Source organism: Mixophyes fleayi, chromosome 9 (genome assembly GCF_038048845.1).
Source record: "Mixophyes fleayi isolate aMixFle1 chromosome 9, aMixFle1.hap1, whole genome shotgun sequence".
Classification (NCBI taxonomy): domain Eukaryota; kingdom Metazoa; phylum Chordata; class Amphibia; order Anura; family Limnodynastidae; genus Mixophyes; species Mixophyes fleayi.
This window is the reverse complement of record NC_134410.1, coordinates 90,654,414-90,674,954: the sequence shown is the minus strand read 5'-3', so window position 1 is coordinate 90,674,954 and position 20,541 is coordinate 90,654,414. Positions and strand designations below refer to the sequence as shown.

The following is a 20,541-nucleotide window of genomic DNA, read 5'->3' as shown; positions in this document are numbered from 1 at the left end:
CTAGAGGTAGGTTGCCTATGTACCCACTTGGTACCTCCGAACCCCCACTCCTAGAAGTACACAGGCATCTGTGCGGTGTGCTTCAGTACTGACAGCTAGGGCTCCATTGAATCACTGCTACAGCTTTATCCTCTGTACGAGGCAAAAGCCTCAAAATAAAGAAAAAATTAAAATGATTAAAAATGGCTACCCGGCAGCCGCAAACCAGAAAACACTTCCTGCCACATTGGGACACTAAACTAAACTCAACCCTAACAGGACAGGGGTATAGAGGAGGAGGACCCATGGATAGCTATTAAGATGCTTAAAGTACCCGCACACCCAATGGATGCAAGAGTAATTATAGATGTGAAAGGTAAGAAAGAAAAAGTCACAGAAGGATATATAAAATGGCTAATTACAATGCAGAGGATCTACAACACCTTAAAAATGTTTTATGATTTCTACTTTTATATGTTGTGGTAGTATTCCTCCCATGTAAATAATTTGAAAATGCTTTCTAATACAATATTGCTGTCACAAATCAGGATCTTAGCCGCACTTACCTCATTCGCCGCTGTCATATCACGGCTACCTGGGTCCCTTCTGGTCGTCTGCAGCATTCCCGTCCTCCACACCTCCGTTTGTAAACAAACACATACTGTTTGTTCTGCTGCATGGGCCTGGCCATCTTGGATGCAGTCAGGTGATCATTCCAGACAAACCAGATTCAGTAGCTGTGATCACATGAATATCAGCCAATAGTTGTTTGGGACACCCTATTTAAACCTGCTGCTGTGATCTGTTCATTGACAGAACAACACACTTCTCTCCAGAGGATAGTTCTTGGCTCCAGGTTCCTGTCTGCATTACCAAGTGCAGTGTTCATGTCTGCATTTCCAGACTGCTCATTCCCCTGCTATATTCTACATTCAGCAAGAACATGAGCAGGAAGATCATCCAGGCTGCTAGTTTCTGTTTCATTTCTGCTCCAGCTAGGCCCAAGGGTCCCGAATCGGATCAAGAAATTCAGACAACCGTGACAGTTCGTTCTGGCCCAATGGATCTGCTAGGGGAACATACCCCGAGGGAGGACTCTGTCCAAATATTAGCTGAACGCATTGAGAGACAAGAAAGTAACCAGGGGCAAATTTAGAGATTCCTGCAGGATGTTTCTACGCGTATGGATAAGTATTCCGCAGTCAACCATCCCATACTCCGCCTGAGCCAGTAAGACCTGCTTCACTACCTACTTCATCTGGACTCCATCTTCCCACGCCAGCTAAATACGATGGCGATCCGAAGAACTGCCGCGGGTTTTTCAACCAGTGTAGTATACACTTTGAATTACAACCCGGGAATTTCCCTACTGCACGTACCAAAACTGCTTATATTGTTTCGCTACTTTCAGGGCAAGCTCTGGCGTGGGCATCACCGCTCTGGGAAAAATCTGACCCAATTATATTTGATATTGATAGCTTCCTGACTACCTTCCACAGAATATTTGACGAGCCTGGAAGAACAACGTCAGCTGCTTTAGATATTCTGTGGCTTCGGCAAGAGCAGCAGTCCATGGGCCAATATGCCGTTCAATTCAAACACTTTCCTCTGTGCTGTCTTGGAATAATGATGCTCTTGTTGCGGTCTTTTGTCAGGGCCTGTCTGACCACATTAAGGATGTTTTAGCGTCTCGGGACTTACCTACAACGCTAGACCAATAAATTACCATCTGCAATCGGGTAGATCTTTAGTTCAGAGAGAGAGCTCTAGAAAAGAGGAGGCTGAAACACCCCAAGTTCCACCCTATTCAACGGGTCCGTTCACTGTCTCCTTTCCCTGAAGGACCCATGCAACTAGGCAAAGCACGTCTTTCACCCACCGAGCGAGAACGGCGAGTTAGAGAGAAACTTTGCTTATACTGTGTCAGTTCCGCGCATCTGCTACATTATTGTCCTCGCAAGCCGGGTAAACACACCCTCCTAACTGACGATGAGGAGGTGAGCCTAGGAGTAGCCCTTCGCTCCCCACAAGGCAAGGACTGTATTATCCCAGTCACCCTGAAACACGCTCAAGGCTCCCAATACATTTCAGCCCTGCTGGATTCTGGAGCAGCTGGGAATTTCATGTCTGCCAAATTAGCTGCTGAACTTCTCTCTGGGAGCCATCCATAAGCATGAGTGGGGGAAGTGGCGTTTAAGGCACGCACCTTGGAGTCTGTCACCATGTGACTAGAGCATTACTGACAGAATAGTTACAATAAAATAAAAATAATACAAGTAAAATAAAACTTTTATACTGCCATTGGCAGCTTAGTGAAAAATAGCACTAAAAAACCCCTGAAGATCAGTTGGAGGGGTACAGAAGCAGAAATTCTTCTGTTAGAACAGTTTCTATAATTCAAACTTTGTGCCTACTACTCCAGCATGAGCCCTCTATAACCAATGGTAACAGTATCCCCAAAAGTGGAAGAAAAAGAAAACAATCTCTTTCTTTTAGACAAGGCTCAAAGCTGAGGGTCTTAATGCCCTATCAAAGCCTTGGAGGGTTCCAATTTCCCTCCTATTCCTCTAACTGCACATACACTGAAGCCAATAAAGTGAGAGCAGTAGAAGAAATAACAATTTTTCCATATTGACCTTGCATGGGGAGATGCTCTCAGAACAACAGGCTCTACCAGCTCAGCCAGACCTTCTACATCAGGAACAAGGTTTTCACTGAAATCCAGATAATCTGTCACTGGTGGTGTGGAATTGAGCGGTCAGGTACCACTTTTGCAAAGTGATGCAAATACAACCACATGTAAAAACAAAGGAAAAATTGCATGCAATAAATCTTGTCACAGCAATATTTATGTCTCTCCAGAACAAAGGATGGCAATAAAAAGATAACCTTTTTGTACTTCCTGAATGTCAAAGGCAGGTTTCCAAAAACAAGTTTTCACGGCCCCCTAACATTGCAGGTTTTACAGGTGGCAAGTGAAATTATTAGTACAATCTGCGGATCTGTTAGAATGTGTCAGGCAGTAATGAATGCAGCAGGGGGCCTTGAGAACTGGGTTTGGGAAACTCTGGTCCAATTCAAAGTAAAGCTCCTTCAAAATTCACACTTGTGAGATGGATTACAGACGTTATTTCACAGGCTTATAAGAGTAAAGGACGTGATGTGCCAAAATTATTGAGGGGACATTCCACAAGAGCAGTGAAGATCTCTTGTGGTCACAGGGCGCAGGCTTTACACAGTTTGGAAGAAAAATTCTGCAATTAGTTGATCAATAAAATATCTTTTATTTCAGTGGTTCCCAAAGTGTGCGCAGCGGTTTCCAGTGGTGTCGCGGCGTTGTCACAGGGGTGCCGTGGCCAGGAAAAAAACAAATAAACAAAAAAACAAAAAAAAAACAACTTACCAATCCGTCGGCGCCCGGGACCCAGCATCCTCCTTGCTTCTCACTGAATGTCGGGTGTGACATCATCACACCCGACATTTAGTGAGAAGAGGCAAGAGAGAGAAGGATGCTAGGTCCCGGGAAATAGTGATAGGAAACTGCAATGAAGGGTTGCACAGAGCGTGGAAGATGAAGGGGGGCACAGAGCGTGGAAGACGACGGGGGGCACAGAGCATGGAAGACGACGGGGGGCACAGTGTGATGATTTTTGTACATGTTTTATTTTGTTTGATCTTATTCCTCTGAATATTAGCTGTAAATTATTCTTTGACAGAAATATAATTGAAAAAAATATATAAAAATATTCTTTTCCCTTGGATTTATGTGTATGATTTTTGCAAACAACTTACTAAGTATTTCTGTCCTGACCTAAATTCTTATTACTTTATTTTGACCCAACAAGTTATAAAACAGGACTGCTCGGTAATTACTTCGGAAGGGTGCCTTGAAAAAATTATGGAGACTCTAAGGGTGCCGCAAACTGAAAAAGTTTGGGAACCACTGTTTTAGGTATATGAATTGAACAGAGGTTAGCTGATTTCTTATTTTCTTTGACGCTTCCTCCTCCCTTATTGGATTGCTTGGGTATATCGCATTTGTATGGGCAGTCAAGAGTCTGAAAACGAAATAAGCAAATTATATTTACATGACAATTTCATTACATTGAGGAACTACATGGCAGCCCCAATATTTGGCCACTATGTTTTCTTCACTTCACTCAAAGACGAGGAAGGAAAGGAGGTGCCAATATTTACATTTCGCGGGATGGCTACCATTTCCTGTCACTACTCAATTGACTACGTATGAACCAACTTGTGAACATTGCCATGCAGTTCATCAAGAAAATTAAACTATCCATTATAATTTGCTTAATTTGGTCCACTATATTTTATGACACATTTCGATGGTACATCGGACTAAATTACAAGCAGATTTTTAGACAACATTGGCAAGCACACACTAGATCAGAAAGTGTCCCACTTAAAAATCATTTTCTTCTGCCCACCTGCAAAAGTGGGAAGCGAAATCCAGCTGATGAGAGACAATATTTGGGAGTAGTGACATCCATTCCAGTGTGGAAGACATTTATAAAGGAATTCCTCACTTCCTGCAAGTCCTTCCTGGGTGGAAACACAAAACAGAGCAAGAGTTAATACAAAATAAGTGGTTGTTTTTATTTATGTGCTATCATTTATTTTCTGCAAGTTTAAAAGGTCTTAAGCCCCTTTCCAGAATATATTGCATTGCTTTAGGATTTAAAAAATTAAATAAAAAATTCCTATCTATAGCCCCTATGCTGCTTCAGTTAATAACTAACAAAGCCCCCAAAATAGGGAATGAAAAATAGGTTTTCCCACAAACATAACGGTAGAAAACAAGTAACCGAACCAATGAGCGCAAAGGGTGCAGTGTCCCCCAGATGAAATCAGAGAACTGGATTTAACAGAACTAGATAAATCCTTTTTTTTTTACCATCCAATCTGGTGGACACTGCAACCCTATGGACCAAAGTTGCCCATAGGGGAGAGTACGGTCAAACACATACAGATCTGAGAGCAGAGATATTTTCTGGCGCCTGATTAACTGAAATGTAGGCCTGATGAATAACTGCTTTTATTCACATGGAAATTCTCTACTTTGTTGTTGGCCAATCCCTCTTCTGCTTGTTGTCCTCCGTGAATTAGAAGTCCTATCCGATTACCGTATATACTCGAGTATAAGCCGAGTTTTTCTGCACATTTTTTGTGCTGAAAAAGCTCCCCTCGGCTTATACTCGAGTCCTACTTACCTGGTCTCCGGTCTCTCCTGCTTTGTCCCGCTTGGTCAGCCACCATTTTATTGTAGCCCCGTGTATGTGTATTCATTGCACAGGGAATAATAAAGCTAGATGAAAAGGAGCCTGTCATTTCCTCTATCCCCGCTGGTCAGAGACACGTGAGCTGCTCGTTACACACCAGCATCTAGCAGACGCCGGGACCTTAAAGCCTGTCTTAGAGGAGAAAGCCGCGGACTTCTATCTGTCATCCAGCTAAGTGATTTTATTGAGTAATTTCATCATTGTACCTTTGTGTCCTAGGACTGTGTTTATCCGAGCTGGTATTTGAATGAAACGGTGTCCCTTACTCCATCTGCATTTCCATTGTGGATTTTTCAGGAGCAAATGTTAAGTACTTATACCGGGAGTTAACTCCATTGGCATACCCATGTGGCGCTGACCTATACTTATATGCTCAAGATCTCATACATATATATTATTTTCAGCAGATGCTCCGATTTGTATCTGTGCACGTTATGTGCTGATGTGATTTTTAATAGAGTAAGTCAAGCTGCTATTTAGCAGATGCTTCTATATCATCATGTGCACATATGGTTATTATCAATCCGGATTGCTCTAGATGTGGATAATAGATTATAGTAGATATGGGTATATATTATGTACTTTATGTACCCAAGAAGAGTGAGTTTAAGCTGTGTGGCTATATGGTACTAGCTGTATATGTATTTATCTAATGCATAGAAGCCACCCCCCAATATTTTTATTTTTGAAATTTACCAGTAGCTGCTGCATTTCCCACCCTAGGCTTATACTCGAGTCAATAAGTTTTCCCAGTTTTCGAGGTAAAATTAGGTGCCTCGGCTTATATTCGGGTCGACTTATACTCGAGTATATACGGTAGATCCTTAACAATCTTGTCACAAGAAAGAAAAGTGTACCATGGACATCTAATGATCCTGTCTGTTGTAAGGAGGGAATGACAGTCTTCTGGTTAATCCCAACACCACCTTAGACTGGAATGATGCACTATTATTATGAAAGATCAGGAAAGGTGAGGTCCCATGTCGCAATAGGAACAACATGAGGAGACAGTGAAAAACCCTGCATTAAAAAAAAAAAAAAAAAAAAAATCAACCTCAAGAATAAGGGCTAGATTCCTCTGAAAATACTTGGACAGGGCAGATACTTGAACCTTTAAGAAGCTCAGTCTCCGACCACTCTCCAGACTGTACTGTAGAAAGAAAATACGTGCGACAGCCTGTACTTTTAAGTGTGGAAAACCCTACCATTCACACCAGCGTACATAAGTCTTCAATACCCAACAGTTCAGGGGTGGCTAACCTGTGGCTCTACAGGTGTTGTGAAACTACAAGTCCAAGCATGGCCTGCCAGCTATAGACTGACTTTCTACTGGCAAAGCATGCTAGGGCTTGTCGTTAACAACACCTGGAGAGCTACAGGTTGGCCAGGTCTGCTCTAGTTTTTTTCCAGAACCGATTTTTCAACAGTCTGGACCACGCTTTCAAAGAGACCTTTAGCTTTCAGAATCATAGCTTCAACATTGACTCAATTCTACAATTGGATTTGTTGTTTTCAAACTGTCCTCTGCTATATCCGAAGTTGTTCTCATCTTGTCAAGTGCTGATGGTGTAAAGTATAAGGACTTATTAGTCTTCATAACTAATCCAACTTTATCTAAATCTATGGGCCCCGATGTCAAGATTGGACTTCTAAGGCCTGATGTACAGCCAGGACAGATTCTCTATGCCCATCTGAGGGGAGTCCAAGTCCTCAATGAGTTCACCCTCCTCCTCAAACTATCTTTAGGAGTCCGAGACCGAAAGTAGGGGATGAGTGGACCTAGGACACCTGCGTAGCACCTGAGGTTTGGGTGAGTCCAGGAACCTATTTAACCAGTCCAAGCCTCTAATCAATGAGGGTTTCCCCTGAGGAGTACCTCAGGGAGTGGAAGACAACAGGGGGGCCCATTCAAACATCCTCAGAAGCAACCGGTACCAGTACCGCCACAGAATCGGCTATCTCTCCGGGGGCTAGAGAGATAACCGCTGCTAGTCACGGATCTCTGTTGGCGAGCTAGCAGCTGAACAAGTACTATTACAGACTGTCAGCATAGTTGCCCACACAAGTTCTTCCATCTGGGGTGGTGTGCAACCCTGGGCCTGATCACCCCGGGCACCCGCCTCACGGTCTGCACAAACTGTCCCCAGGACCTGCTGTCCTGTTTTTAATTTATGAGACTGAGGGGGCATCAGGACTGTATTATGCGTGTCATCTTTGCACACAATACAGGAAGGAGGTAGGCATCCTGGACTTGTCTGTCCACAAAACCTGGCAGGATTGGGCTTCCCAAGTCGGATGTAGTAAGATTGCTTTGTCATTTGTTCCTGGTGTCTTAACTGATGAATAGCCACAATAATAGGTCTGCTGTCTTTTGCAATTTGTTATTTTATGTTTTGGTGGTCTCCTTCTGCTGTGGTAATCTATCTTCTGAATGACGTGAACAAAATCTAATGAGTGCCTGTTTATTTTGCTTGTTTTTTTTAATTAAGATAGTATCATATATGGAGCTGTAAGAACTAGCCAATTAAATGTTGGTGTAGGTTTCTGGGTTTGAACTACTTGCATTATGGTATATTTTGGTGTAGCCTGCATATTATATTTGCTATTTAATCGTTAGTGTTCCTGCATTCAACTAATATATCAACATGCTAGCTATATATTATTAAATAAATTAGTTGAATACATAATCATTGATTCGCATTTATGTGGAACAGTCCATACTAAACTCAAGGGAAATAGGTTTCTGTGGGAACCCAATTGTTTTTCTTACTACATGGTGTGCATTTATGTAGAGCAAAAATGGATCATAGGACCAGGTACAGTTTAATACTGTAGAAATTATGGAAATTATGTATATTTTACTCATTTATCAATTTTTATTATTGTTTTGGGGTTTAGTGCCTGCTTTTAAGGATTCCATTGTGTATAGAACATTAGAAAGTCCGCATTGTATAAACCTTTAACTATATTGCATTCCTTGAAAAGAAGAGTGTTAAATGGTTACTAAAATAAACTTCCCTCATATATATATATATATATATATATATATATATATATATATATATATACATATACACATACACACACACATATATATGACAGGGGGAGGGATATGCGCCCAGTAGTGCACTATTATAGAGCACCTCCATTACATCAAAATGTAATTTCATATATGCTTACCAGATGGATTAGGATGCATAACGCATATTATACAATATTCCTTGCAATTTCCTTGTCATCTCAGAAACAAAATATAAGGATACCAATCATAGTGCAGTATCACAGATTATAGTGATTCCCAACATGCCACCACACACATACACACACCATTTGTGCTTGTGTGTACCAAATGTGATTAAAAAATATCTGCTTATCTGTATTCCTTACTGCTGCTCGACCATCTCTATGCTCTTGATGCTCCCAATTACAACAAAGAAACCACATAGGGGGCGTGGCCTGGCAGCCATTCGAGATAGCTGCACATATCCTGAGCTCCGTCTAAAAAAGCTAATTTATACCATCTATTGGCAACCCAGGATCGATACTACCACACAGAAAAGCACTATACTCTCCTTGGGAGAGATTGCGCACTTGCTCAGTGTCCCGCTGACTGTAACAGGCATCAGCGTTAAATACTGTGGGCTACTTGCAGGAGACTACCCGCGGTTACTGAGGACCCCCGCGTTTTTTTCAAGCAAACAAGTAGTGGGCTATCTATCTCCTACTATCCCTTCACAGCAGACCTTCCAAATTGCCCGGAGAAACTAATTAGCGCCACTCTTAAGGCGCGCTGTCTCCCTCGCTAAGAGGTTCCTGTAGTGAGTGTCTCACTTACCTCCTAGATCACCCAGGGACTGATCCACCTATTTGAGACCCTCCGCTGCTTTCTGTGACTTGAGGGTGCTTAGAGAAGCGAAACCGGAAGTCCCGAAGTCCTCAGGCGCCATTGTCTCCTTTTCCGGTGAGCTGTGCCCAGCAGTGTCTGCTGGGAATCCTTCAGAGAGACAGAAGACAGAGGAGTCCCGCCGCTGGTAAGAAGAAACATTCTTCTTTTCACTCATTCTTATCTGGTCCCAGCGCCTCTGTCTCAGACTTTCCACACTGTACGGCTGCAATCTTCTGTACCCGAGATCCAGGGAGATTAATCAATTCACTTCTTTCTGCCTCTGCTCATAAATCTCCGTATACCAGTAATCTGGTCAGTGCCGTTTAGTTTCCACTACGTTCTATTAAAGTGACTCACTGGATCAAGCAACAATTAACAAAGTCTGCCATCTAGTGACGGTTTTTTGTATTGCTCTGAAACAACTCATAATAAACCTTCACTAATTTCATTCTGAGCTCACCCTTTATCCAAAAAATGTTATTCTACTAATAAAACTAGTGGTGGGGGAGGAGGTATTCACATAACCGAGAATTCACTAAATGCTAAGCAGTGATCCTGCTACAAACACAGCAAATATTCTGAATTGCATCCTGTACCAACAGCTGACCTTTTAACCTCTGTATAAATTTACTGCGGTTTCCCTTGGTGGTGATTTGTCATATGCTTTACTACACCCTCAAACATGTCTCACAAACAAAAAAATGTGATTAATACTCCAAAAAACACCATTATGAAAGCGCTGGAGAAAGCCAACGGTCGTCCTAAAACAAATACTCACCAAACTGACCCAAATTCAGACTCTGATGATGCATCTGTGGCAGATTTACCCGTCTCCACAAGAGATAATAAATATTGTCACAAAAATCATCCAATCTGAAATGCGTTCTATAGTTGCTGAGATTCGTTCAGAAATCGCTGAACTGGGTACTCGCACAGATCAGATTGAAAAACAACTGGATACAGTTACGCAACATCAACAAACTACTGACAAAGAAAACGTCGACCTCGGGGCTGAATTTAACACTTACAAAGATCACCTTGAGGATCTGGAAAATAGCAATAGACGGAACAACATCTGCATTAAAAATGTTCCTGAATCTGTTACCACGGACGCCCTCCCTGACTACCTCAATGGGCTTTTCTTACAACCGATTCCCGAACTGTCTTCAGATATGCTTCACCTGGATAGAGCCCACAGGGCCCTCCGGGCTAAACCTACTTCAGACCAACCTCCCCGGGATGTAAATATCAGGTTTCATTACTTCAAAACCAAAGAAAAGATAATGTCGTCCGTAAGAAATGTTCAATCGATCTCCTATGTGGGGTCTAACCTTCAACTGTACCAAGATCTAGCCCCCTCTACTCTCAAGAAAAGAAGGTACTTGATCAGCGTTACGAAAGCACTACGCAACCATTCCATTAGATATAAATGGGGTTTCCCCTTCCAACTGATAGTCTCGAAGGATGGCCGCACCCACTCAGTAAAAACACCCGACCAAGGCATCGACCTGCTCAAGCATTTTGGTATTCTTTAAAATGCTGAATCGATGGCAACACTTTCACCAACCACACAGAGATCGCCTGCCCCGACACCAGTCTGGCAACGGGCGTAGAAGTCTCCGGGTAGTGGTCTCCAGATCTCATCTACAGCACTCCCACCAGGTTCAGGTTCCACTTATGTACTTTGCCTCACTATGACTTTATATATTGTTCCGCTACTCACACGATAACCTCTCACAGGTTCTAAATACCTATTTCATTGTTGGTCCCTCCCCTGGATTGCTAAATCCATTGTTCAATCACTCATCCTTTCATCACGTTTATAAATATTGATCACTGGATCCCTTCTGGGGATCATTACTGTCATGTGCAAGCTAATGTTTAGGCATAAATCTGCAAATATATGTTTGTGTATTACTTTCTAGAAATAGTGTGACCTGGTTCTCTTAGAAGCTGTTAGATCAATGGGTTTTGTGGATGTTAAACCACCCAGGGGGGCTGGTAGATAAAGATAGCACCTTATACCATTTATGGCAGGATGGCAAATGTGAATGCCTTTGAGGAGATCTCTTGCAAGACAATGAAATCTCACACGTTTGGGAGGCCCCAGACAGGCCGACTGCAGAGACTGGGTTGTATGTTAATGACAGATTCAAGCTGAATAAGGGCACAGGAAAAGATCATATCATTTTCTCCAATATCATACATACCAGAGGCATGTGTGGTATGCAGATGAAGGGAAACTTAGGACCTGTTGTGTGAAGGTAAAATCATGTTCGTAAACCATACTGTTGAAAAGTTAGGACGGTGTAAAGAAAACTTGACTTAGAGGTATTCAAACAGCAAAGTCATAAGACCCTAATTTGCATTCTCCCCTCCTGTTGGTTCTGACCTCACAGGGAAGGGGGCTGGGGGGCTCTGTAGCTTGACTTTAAAACTGTATTGAAAATGTAACTCTGGGTTCTTCTGAGGGAGTCAATTCGATATTGAAGAGGTCCCATTTTTCCTGCTTCTCCCGGCAACGGAAACTTGATTCTAAGGGAGGTATCAATTCTGTGTTTTATCCTTTTTATTTTATAAGAAACAATTGCACTATATTTGTATGTCATTTTATTATCTTTTTATCTTAAGCATTGTGGATGTGTCTTCCATATTAAATTACACTTAAGTTCTAGTCTCTGTGTTCTTATGAATTCACGCGACAGTTTGGTCCAGACGCTACCTAATTGAAACTGCGCAGACCTTGTGGTTTAAGTGAACTCTGATTAAAGTAAATTGTGTTGGATTAATGCTAAGGAGAACCGAAGGCTTCCTAAATAAGAGTGTCAGCTCTTATCCGAAAAAACCTTGGTGGTGGTAATTAGTATCGCAAAGCTAGTGGGTGGCATAGATAGGGAAGTATTTAATCATTTTAGACAGACCAGGTGGTTGTCTTTGTGATTGACCCTGTGTCACATAAGCGTCACGCAGACTCAGGTGAGTGCTGTTCGTGACAAATTGGTGGCAAGCTTGTGGGATATATTTTTTTTAAAAAAAACTTAAGTGAATTAGGGTTGTGTGATCCCTGAGAGAGGAAATACAGACTAATTCACCAGAGACTGAACTCAATGCTTAAAACATTATAAGACATACAGCAATTGTTTCTTTCCCTCCCCTTCTCTTTTTTTTCTTATCTTTTTTTATTTGGCATTAAACTGAGGAGATGGCTGCTGCATATAAACGTTTGACAAAGGAGGCGCTGATTTCAGATTGTGAGGATGCAGGAATTCCCACCAGTGGCAAAAGTAAGGAGCAATTAATTGAAGCTCTTGTACAGAGGGATGAATATCAACTCACAGTTGTGTCCGAGGAAGAGCATAGCCAGGACTCAGGAGCGGACCTGACTGTGGATATTCCTCAAAACCAGGGACGGTTAATTTCGGATGATTCTAATGGTTCATGTGTGGACACTGCTATGGACGTTTATATGCAAACCGCCCTGAAATATTTGGGCCCAGCGGACATTACAACTAAAATGCAACTTATACAGCAGTTCCAGGAGAAGGAAGCTGCTGACCGTCAGGAGAGAGAGAGACACGCTGCTATGGAGGCAGCAGAGAGGCGTGCTGCTATGAAGGCAGCAGAGAGGCGTGCTGCTATGGAGGCAGCGGAGCGCCAAGCAGAGCGACAGGCAGAAAGAGAATTTGCCGAGCGAGAGGCAGAGAGGAGATATGAGCTGGAGCTTGCCAAGCTCAAACGCCAGCCAGAAGCCAAAGACACTGGTATTAGCAGACCCCGTCCTGAGAATTTCCCTGTATTGGAAAAAGACGGGGATGTAGATGCTTTTTTGCGAGGATTTGAAAAGACTTGCCGACAGTATGGGCTGCCCACAGATCAGTGGGCACAATATTTAACCCCTGGTTTGCGAGGTAAAGCATTAGAAGCCTTTGCAGATCTTCCACCTGAGATGGACAGAAATTATGCGGCAATCAAAAGTGCCCTGTTGCAACGTTTTAACATCACCCCAGAGGCGCATAGGCAGAAATTCAGAGATTTAAAACGCAGTGCCTCTGACACATATTCAGGACTTGTGGCCCAGCTGTGTGCTTCCTTCAAACAGTGGGTTGGAGGGCTACAGATCACCACATTTGATGCTCTGCAAGATTTGATGATCCAGGAGCAGTTTCTGACTTTGTGCCCGGCTGATGTGAAGGAATGGGTAGTGGATCGTGACCCTACATCATCTGCGGAAGCAGCTAGACTGGCTGACAAGTACACTGTCACCAGGGCACCTGCAGCTAAAAGAGGAACTTTTGTGTCAGGGCAGTCGGCCTGGAAAGGGGGCCGGCCAGGAAAATCAACGCCACCCCCCTCAACGCCATCACCCACTGTTTCTTCATCTTTTGGGAGGGTTGGGGCAAAGCCTGCTGTGGGAGACACCCGCAGCTGTTTTGTGTGCAAACAGGTGGGGCACATTAGTACCGCTTGTCCAGAGAAGAAGACCAGTTCACCCTCCGCTGGGGGGGTACCTTCCCTGCAATCTTCACCAGCTGTCCTGTGTGTTGCGGGACCAGAAGGGGGTCGGAAGGACAACCTACAAACAGTCACTGTGGGTGACAAGGTAACTGTGGGGTTAAGAGACACTGGTGCGGATGTTACATTAGTTCATTCAGAACTGGTAGGGTTAGAGGACTTCATTCCAGGAAAATGTATTTCTGTGAAAGGGGTTGGTGGAATTCACCTAACTGTACCTGTAGCCAAAGTTTACCTTGATTGGGGTGCTGGAAGAGGTATAAGGGATGTCGGGGTCTCAGATAATATGCCTATAGATGTGTTACTGGGGACAGATTTAGGAAGAATGTTGTCTCAGTATGTCTGTAATGACGATGTCAATGCCACCCCTGTTACTGTGTCAGAATCAACTGAAAGTACCAAAGTTTGTTCCCAGGTAGCAGGAGGTGACAAGGAAAAGGTCTGTTCAATTGCACCTGAAAGGTGTAAACCAGGATGTGACAGGGACAGGGAATGTCTTATATCTTATGTAGGTAATGATGCTAATGTCACTGTGTTAGAATCAGCTAAGAATACCAACGTTTGTTCCCAGGCAGCAGGGTGTGACAGGGAACGGAAATGCCATATTATACCTGAAGTGTGTAATGATTTTAATGCCGCCCATGTTACAGTACCAGAACCTGCTGAGAGTAACCATGTTTTTTCCCAGGCACCAGGAGGTGACAAGGAAAGAGAATGTATTATTGTACCTAATGCGAATAATGAGGATAATGCCAATAACAGTATTGTGTTAGAATCCAAACCTGTCTTCACACTGACATCTTGTCATGGGATAGGGACAGCGGACATTGTTATTGCAGAAATTGGCATTAATACTGGTGTAAATATTATGCTTACTAGAAATGGGACAGATGCCCATGTGATTACTTCTGTTGTGCTAGAGAAAGACAATGTTTCTACCCAGGTAATTTGCCCAGAAGATGCTGTACAAGGTAACTGGGAGGGCGGGCAGAGTGAAGATGTATATTCTGTGCCTGAACCAGCTGCACACAGAGCTGGTGAGCATGGGGGGGAGACACCTAGTCCTGACCAACGGGAATAGCGAGTGACAGCAATCCTTACCTTGCTGCTGGGACCTGTAGTTCGAATGTTCACCACTCAGATCTACATCTGAGTTCTGACCATTCACTTGAGTTTTCTATAGAGACAGGGGGGTCAGTGGCTAGCCCACTCTCACTTAGCCAGCCGTCTAACAGCTTAGAGGAGGTAGATGAGGGGCCCAAACTCCCTGTTACTCTACACCCCCAGATAGATGAGTCCAAGAGGGAGGGGAGCATCCTGTTTCGTAGCCCCCAAGATAAGAATTGCATAGTGTGTCCCCACCTAGAAGTGCAATGTCAGGAATCCCAGGCCATTGTTCCCTCAGGCTTTAACTTAGAGGACATGAGAATTAGAGACAAAGTGCACACTGCAACAGGGTTGGTACATGAGAACATGACGCAGGCCCAGACAAGCCAGAAGCAGTGGTATGATCCCCCTGCCAGGATGATAGAGAGAAATTTTCATGATAATCTGTTGAAGGCTCCTAATGACAGTGATGCGTGTGCCCTGACAGTCTGTAGATTGCCAGATGAGGGGAAGAAGGACTTGCCATTGGATCTAGTAGCTGCAGCGCAGGGGATAGGACCCTTTAAGAATACAGAGGTTAGCCCACAGATATTGCCAGACCAGAAGTCCCAGCTGTCTGAGATATGTAACCCCTTTTTAACCCTTCTCCCCAGAGAACCTATTGAGACCCGGCTAACAGCTATTCCATTTGAACCAGGTGGGATCTGTGGGAGATGGCTTGGGCAATGACCTGTCAGTCAATTCCCATGCCATCTCTTAAAAAGGGAAGGTGTCATGTGCAAGCTAATGTTTAGGCATAAATCTGCAAATATATGTTTGTGTATTACTTCCTAGAAATAGTGTGACATGGTTCTCTTAGAAGCTGTTAGATCAATGGGTTTTGTGGATGTTAAACCACCCAGGGGGGCTGGTAGATAAGGATAGCACCTTATACCATTTATGGCAGGATGGCAAATGTGAATGCCTTTGAGGAGATCTCTTGCAAGACAATGAAATCTCACACATGTTTGGGAGGCCCCAGACAGGCCGACTGCAGAGACTGGGTTGTATGTTAATGACAGATTCAAGCTGAATAAGGGCACAGGAAAAGATCATATCATTTTCTCCAATATCATACATACCAGAGGCATGTGTGGTATGCAGATGAAGGGAAACTTAGGACCTGTTGTGTGAAGGTAAAATCATGTTCGTAAACCATACTGTTGAAAAGTTAGGACGGTGTAAAGAAAACTTGACTTAGAGGTATTCAAACAGCAAAGTCATAAGACCCTAATTTGCATTCTCCCCTCCTGTTGGTTCTGACCTCACAGGGAAGGGGGCTGGGGGGCCCTGTAGCTTGACTTTAAAACTGTATTGAAAATGTAACTCTGGGTTCTTCTGAGGGAGTCAATTCGATATTGAAGAGGTCCCATTTTTCCTGCTTCTCCCGGCAACGGAAACTTAATTCTAAGGGAGGTATCAATTCTGTGTTTTATCCTTTTTATTTTATAAGAAACAATTGCACTATATTTGTATGTCATTTTATTATCTTTTTATCTTAAGCATTGTGGATGTGTCTTCCATATTAAATTACACTTAAGTTCTAGTCTCTGTGTTCTTATGAATTCACGCGACAGTTTGGTCCAGACGCTACCTAATTGAAACTGCGCAGACCTTGTGGTTTAAGTGAACTCTGATTAAAGTAAATTGTGTTGGATTAATGCTAGGGAGAACCGAAGGCTTCCTAAATAAGAGTGTCAGCTCTTATCCGAAAAAACCTTGGTGGTGGTAATTAGTATTGCAAAGCTAGTGGGTGGCATAGATAGGGAAGTATTTAATCATTTTAGACAGACCAGGTGGTTTTCTTTGTGGTTGACCCTGTGTCACATAAGCGTCACGCAGACTCAGGTGAGTGCTGTTCGTGACAATTACCTTTAACCTTGTCAGTTCTGTTTTACTGCTTACATCAATTCAAATACCATTGTTATATTTCATGTTACCTGTTTTTAATTAGGCATACTTGCTTACTATATATTACAACATCATTAATTTAATTATTGTTACTTAATGTTATAATTCACCTGCTTCATAGGGGGACGGGGAGGAGCGTTTTCTTAAACTATGTTATTCTTAATCTTGCTGTACTCCTAGGACAGTTTAAATTTTAGACCTTATTCTGATACCGAGATAAGTCATGGAGTTTTCATGAAACCCGACACTCCTTCTCACCCTCCTTTCCCCCTGACAATAACTTTCTGCTATATATTCAACTATTTACGAAATGAATGTTCCCTCTGCAAGTTTTTTTTTGCCTTTCTTACGACATTTTCTTTTATCTCTAAAAGTGGCAACACTATAGCAGTAAGTCTAATACAACAGACACACACTCACTGCTTAACACACTTTAGTCCTCTTCCCCGATACCACTACCCTCTTATGCAATTGCTCTTCTATGATCAAAAATAATAGAATTGTAATGTTTATGTATTTTCAGCTACTCAAAATTTGCCTCATACACCCCCCAAACACAGAGACAGAGTTTTTCTCTTCTCCGCCTCTTTCCACCCCGGTTCCTAAAACTCGAGTTGAGTTTAGAACCTTAATCCCTTTTTCTTTCACTCCTCTATGTATGCCCCTTAACCCATTTGTCCTGTGGTATCTGGTGCCACAAGTCACTCATCTCCAATTATTTTCTCAGCGATCTATATCTTTTAAACCACCGTGAAGTTTAAACTTCTCACGTTGAATGTCAACGGGCTGAATTCCCCCACAAAAAGGACAATAGCTCACCAATTTATTGAGACACAGAATCCAGATATAGTCCTTCTTCAAGAGACCCATTTTAAAAGACCCGCACCCTTCCCTTGCATCTAAACTCTACCCACATGCTTTCTATTCCTCTTCCAGTGCGAAGCGCCGTGGCACTGCCATTTTAATACATCATAGAGTACCCCTAACCATAGAATCCACAATCTCAGATCCACATGGTAGATTTCTCATCCTAAAAGGCTTGCTCAATCAAACTACTATAAACAATAGCCTCAGTTTATGCCCCGAACGTGCGGCAGGGAACCTTTTATTCCAGTTTCTTTCAGCAACTCTCCTCATCTATGAGTACGATTATCATTGTTGGGGGAGACTTTAATACCGTCCTTGACAATTCACTAGACCGTTCTCGACCCAAGCAAATTCATTCCACACAATCCAAAGATTCGACAAGATTGAAAACACGATTTAATTTGCATAATCTGTATGACGCTTGGCGTCTGACATATCCCTCTTCTAGATCATATACACACTATTCACCTCCTCATGACTTGTACACGAGAATTGACTACTTTTTTGTTGACCATCTGACTACACAGAAAATAGATGAGGTCCAAGTACTCCCTGTTTCCTGGTCTGACCACGACGCGGTAGAATTGACACTTTGTTTACCTCAACAAAATGACACTCGCCCAAAATGGAGACTCAATGAAACCCTTCTGTTTAAACAAGACCATATCTTAGAAATTACACAAGCAATTACATAATAGGTTTCCCTTAATTCTTCTCCAGATATATCTTAAGCTATTTTATGGGAGGCACATAAGGCCACAATACGTGGTACTATTATTAGTATGTCATCAAAACAAAAAAAAGAGGAAATCGATCGTATAAAATCCTTAGAAATAGGTGGCAGGGCTCTTTTTGGGGAGTTCTGCGCTTGATGGTAGTGTCTTAGGGGTTGGTGTTGCCGTTACGGAATCTTCGGCTGTTCCAATCCCCAAACTTTTTGTTTGTCTTGTTGTCTGTGCCGTGGCGCAACCTTTTTCTGTTTTAGTTTCTCGAGATCTTTCTCAACAAGGGTTTCGAAGGTTTTGATGTATGCTCCTTTCATGTGTTGCGGGAAGAAGTTGGACTTGGTTTTGAGTTGGGTGTGGATGTATGGCGAGTCCTCCTTGTCATCTCTGTTCCTTTTCTTTGTTGCATCTGAAGCCCAATAGCTGAGTAGATATCCAGCGAGTAGTCAGACGTTAGCCGGGTCGGTACACAAGCAGGTAGTCACAGATGCAAGGTAGAGTAGCAGGAGCTGAGCAAGCAGAATACTCTAGTATCTGGAGATTACACATAATTTACCCAGGCTCTACAGATCTCTGTTGGAGAGGGTGCGGGGAGGTGGGGTCATTCTACCACATTTGGTGGACGTGCTCTAGTATCTCTGATTTATGGTCCCAGGTTGCTGACCTTATCACAAAAATTCTAGAGATTGAGGTGTTGCCAGACCCTCTGGTTATGTTGTTGTGTTCTCGGGTCAGATCCCTTAACAAACATGCCGATAAACTTGTGCAACATATATGTGCCGCAACTCGTTTGCAGATAGCGAGGGATTGGAGGTCCTCCTCCCCTCCAAGTCTCCATAGTATAGTCTCTCGGGTCTGGTACATGGCTTCAATGGTATACATTACTAGTCTGCTTCACGACAAAATACCACATTTTCATAAGGTGTGGGACTTCTGGTATTCTTTCCATCAAGTATCAATGCCCGGCACTCAGTAAACTGCATTTCTTATACATCTTCCAGCAAGGGCTCTGTTCCCTCTGTTCGACGTGCATGTTTCATCCCCCTCGGAAGGGTCATGCTGAGGCCCCCCTCTTTTTCCTCTTCCCTCTCAATGCTTCCCTCTCTTTTCCTTTCTTCCCCTCTATTACTTCCCTTTTCCTTTTAATAAAATCTTGGAAAAATACAACAACATGGGTTCTCCTAAAAAGGGGATTCTCGAAGGCATTAAGTTGGACTACACCAGTTATACTTATTTAGTTATTTTTTGGGTCTATTGCAAGTGAATATTAAAACAAACTGTAATATTATTAAGGTGAGTTTCCTTCCATTTTCCCCCCCAAAAAAAAAAAAAAAAAAAAAGCGTGGGGGTCGTCTCTCGAACCTAACACATTCTCATAGGGAAGGCCTATCGGTTTGTGGTGTAAGTCCACTAATCGGGTTTTGTCTATGTATATCTTTATTGTGCTGTCTTGTTTAATGTACCCCATTATTGTCGTTACAAATTGTATGTAACTCATGTTGTTGCTGAAAATAAAGAGTTTAAAAAAAAAAAAAAAAAATCTTTGCTAAGGTTCTCGCCAATAGACTGAGCCCAGTACTACCCTCAATAGTTCACCCAGACCAGGTGGGTTTCCTCCCAGGCAGACAACCTTCGGACAACACTAGAAGGCTGATTGATTTGATTCATATAGCTAATACAGACGCTCTCCCGGCTCTGGTGGTCGCCTTAGACGCCAAAAAGGCCTTTGATAGGGTCGCTTGGCCTTTCATGCAACAAACATTAGTTTCTATGGGAATTCAGGGAGACTTCTGTTGTGGTATCTCAGCATTATACGATAACCCAACAGCCTCAGTATTAGCCAATGGCTTCACCTCTACTCCTTTTACTATACACAATGGCACCAGCCAGGGATGCCCTCTTTCCCCCCTTATATTTGCCCTCATTATGGAACCCCTTGCAGCGCACATACGGAACAACCCTGATATTACGGGTATACCAACCTCCACTAGGGACCATAAAATTGCTTTGTACGCTGATGATGTCATCTTATCACTGACTAACCCTCATATTACGCTCCCTTTGCAACTAGAAAATTAACGCAGACAAATCCGAGATTTTGAGTTTAAATATTGCGCCCGCGGAAACTCAGACACTTAAAACTAACTTCAAATTTAGGTGGCAATCTAAGCAACTCAAATCTAGGTGTATACCTAACTAAATCTTACTCCCAACT

General features: G+C 42.9%; 1 protein-coding gene across 1 annotated transcript in view; it reads right to left on the bottom strand.

Annotated features, from left to right (window-relative positions):
• CENPI (centromere protein I) overlaps nt 1-20,541 on the bottom strand; it is a 156,593-nt gene that overhangs the window by 66,061 nt on the left and 69,991 nt on the right. Inside the window, exon 13 of the mRNA XM_075184668.1 lies at nt 4,428-4,538. Within this exon, the coding sequence (XP_075040769.1) occupies nt 4,428-4,538 (111 nt within the window). The remainder of the gene's footprint in view (nt 1-4,427; nt 4,539-20,541) is intronic.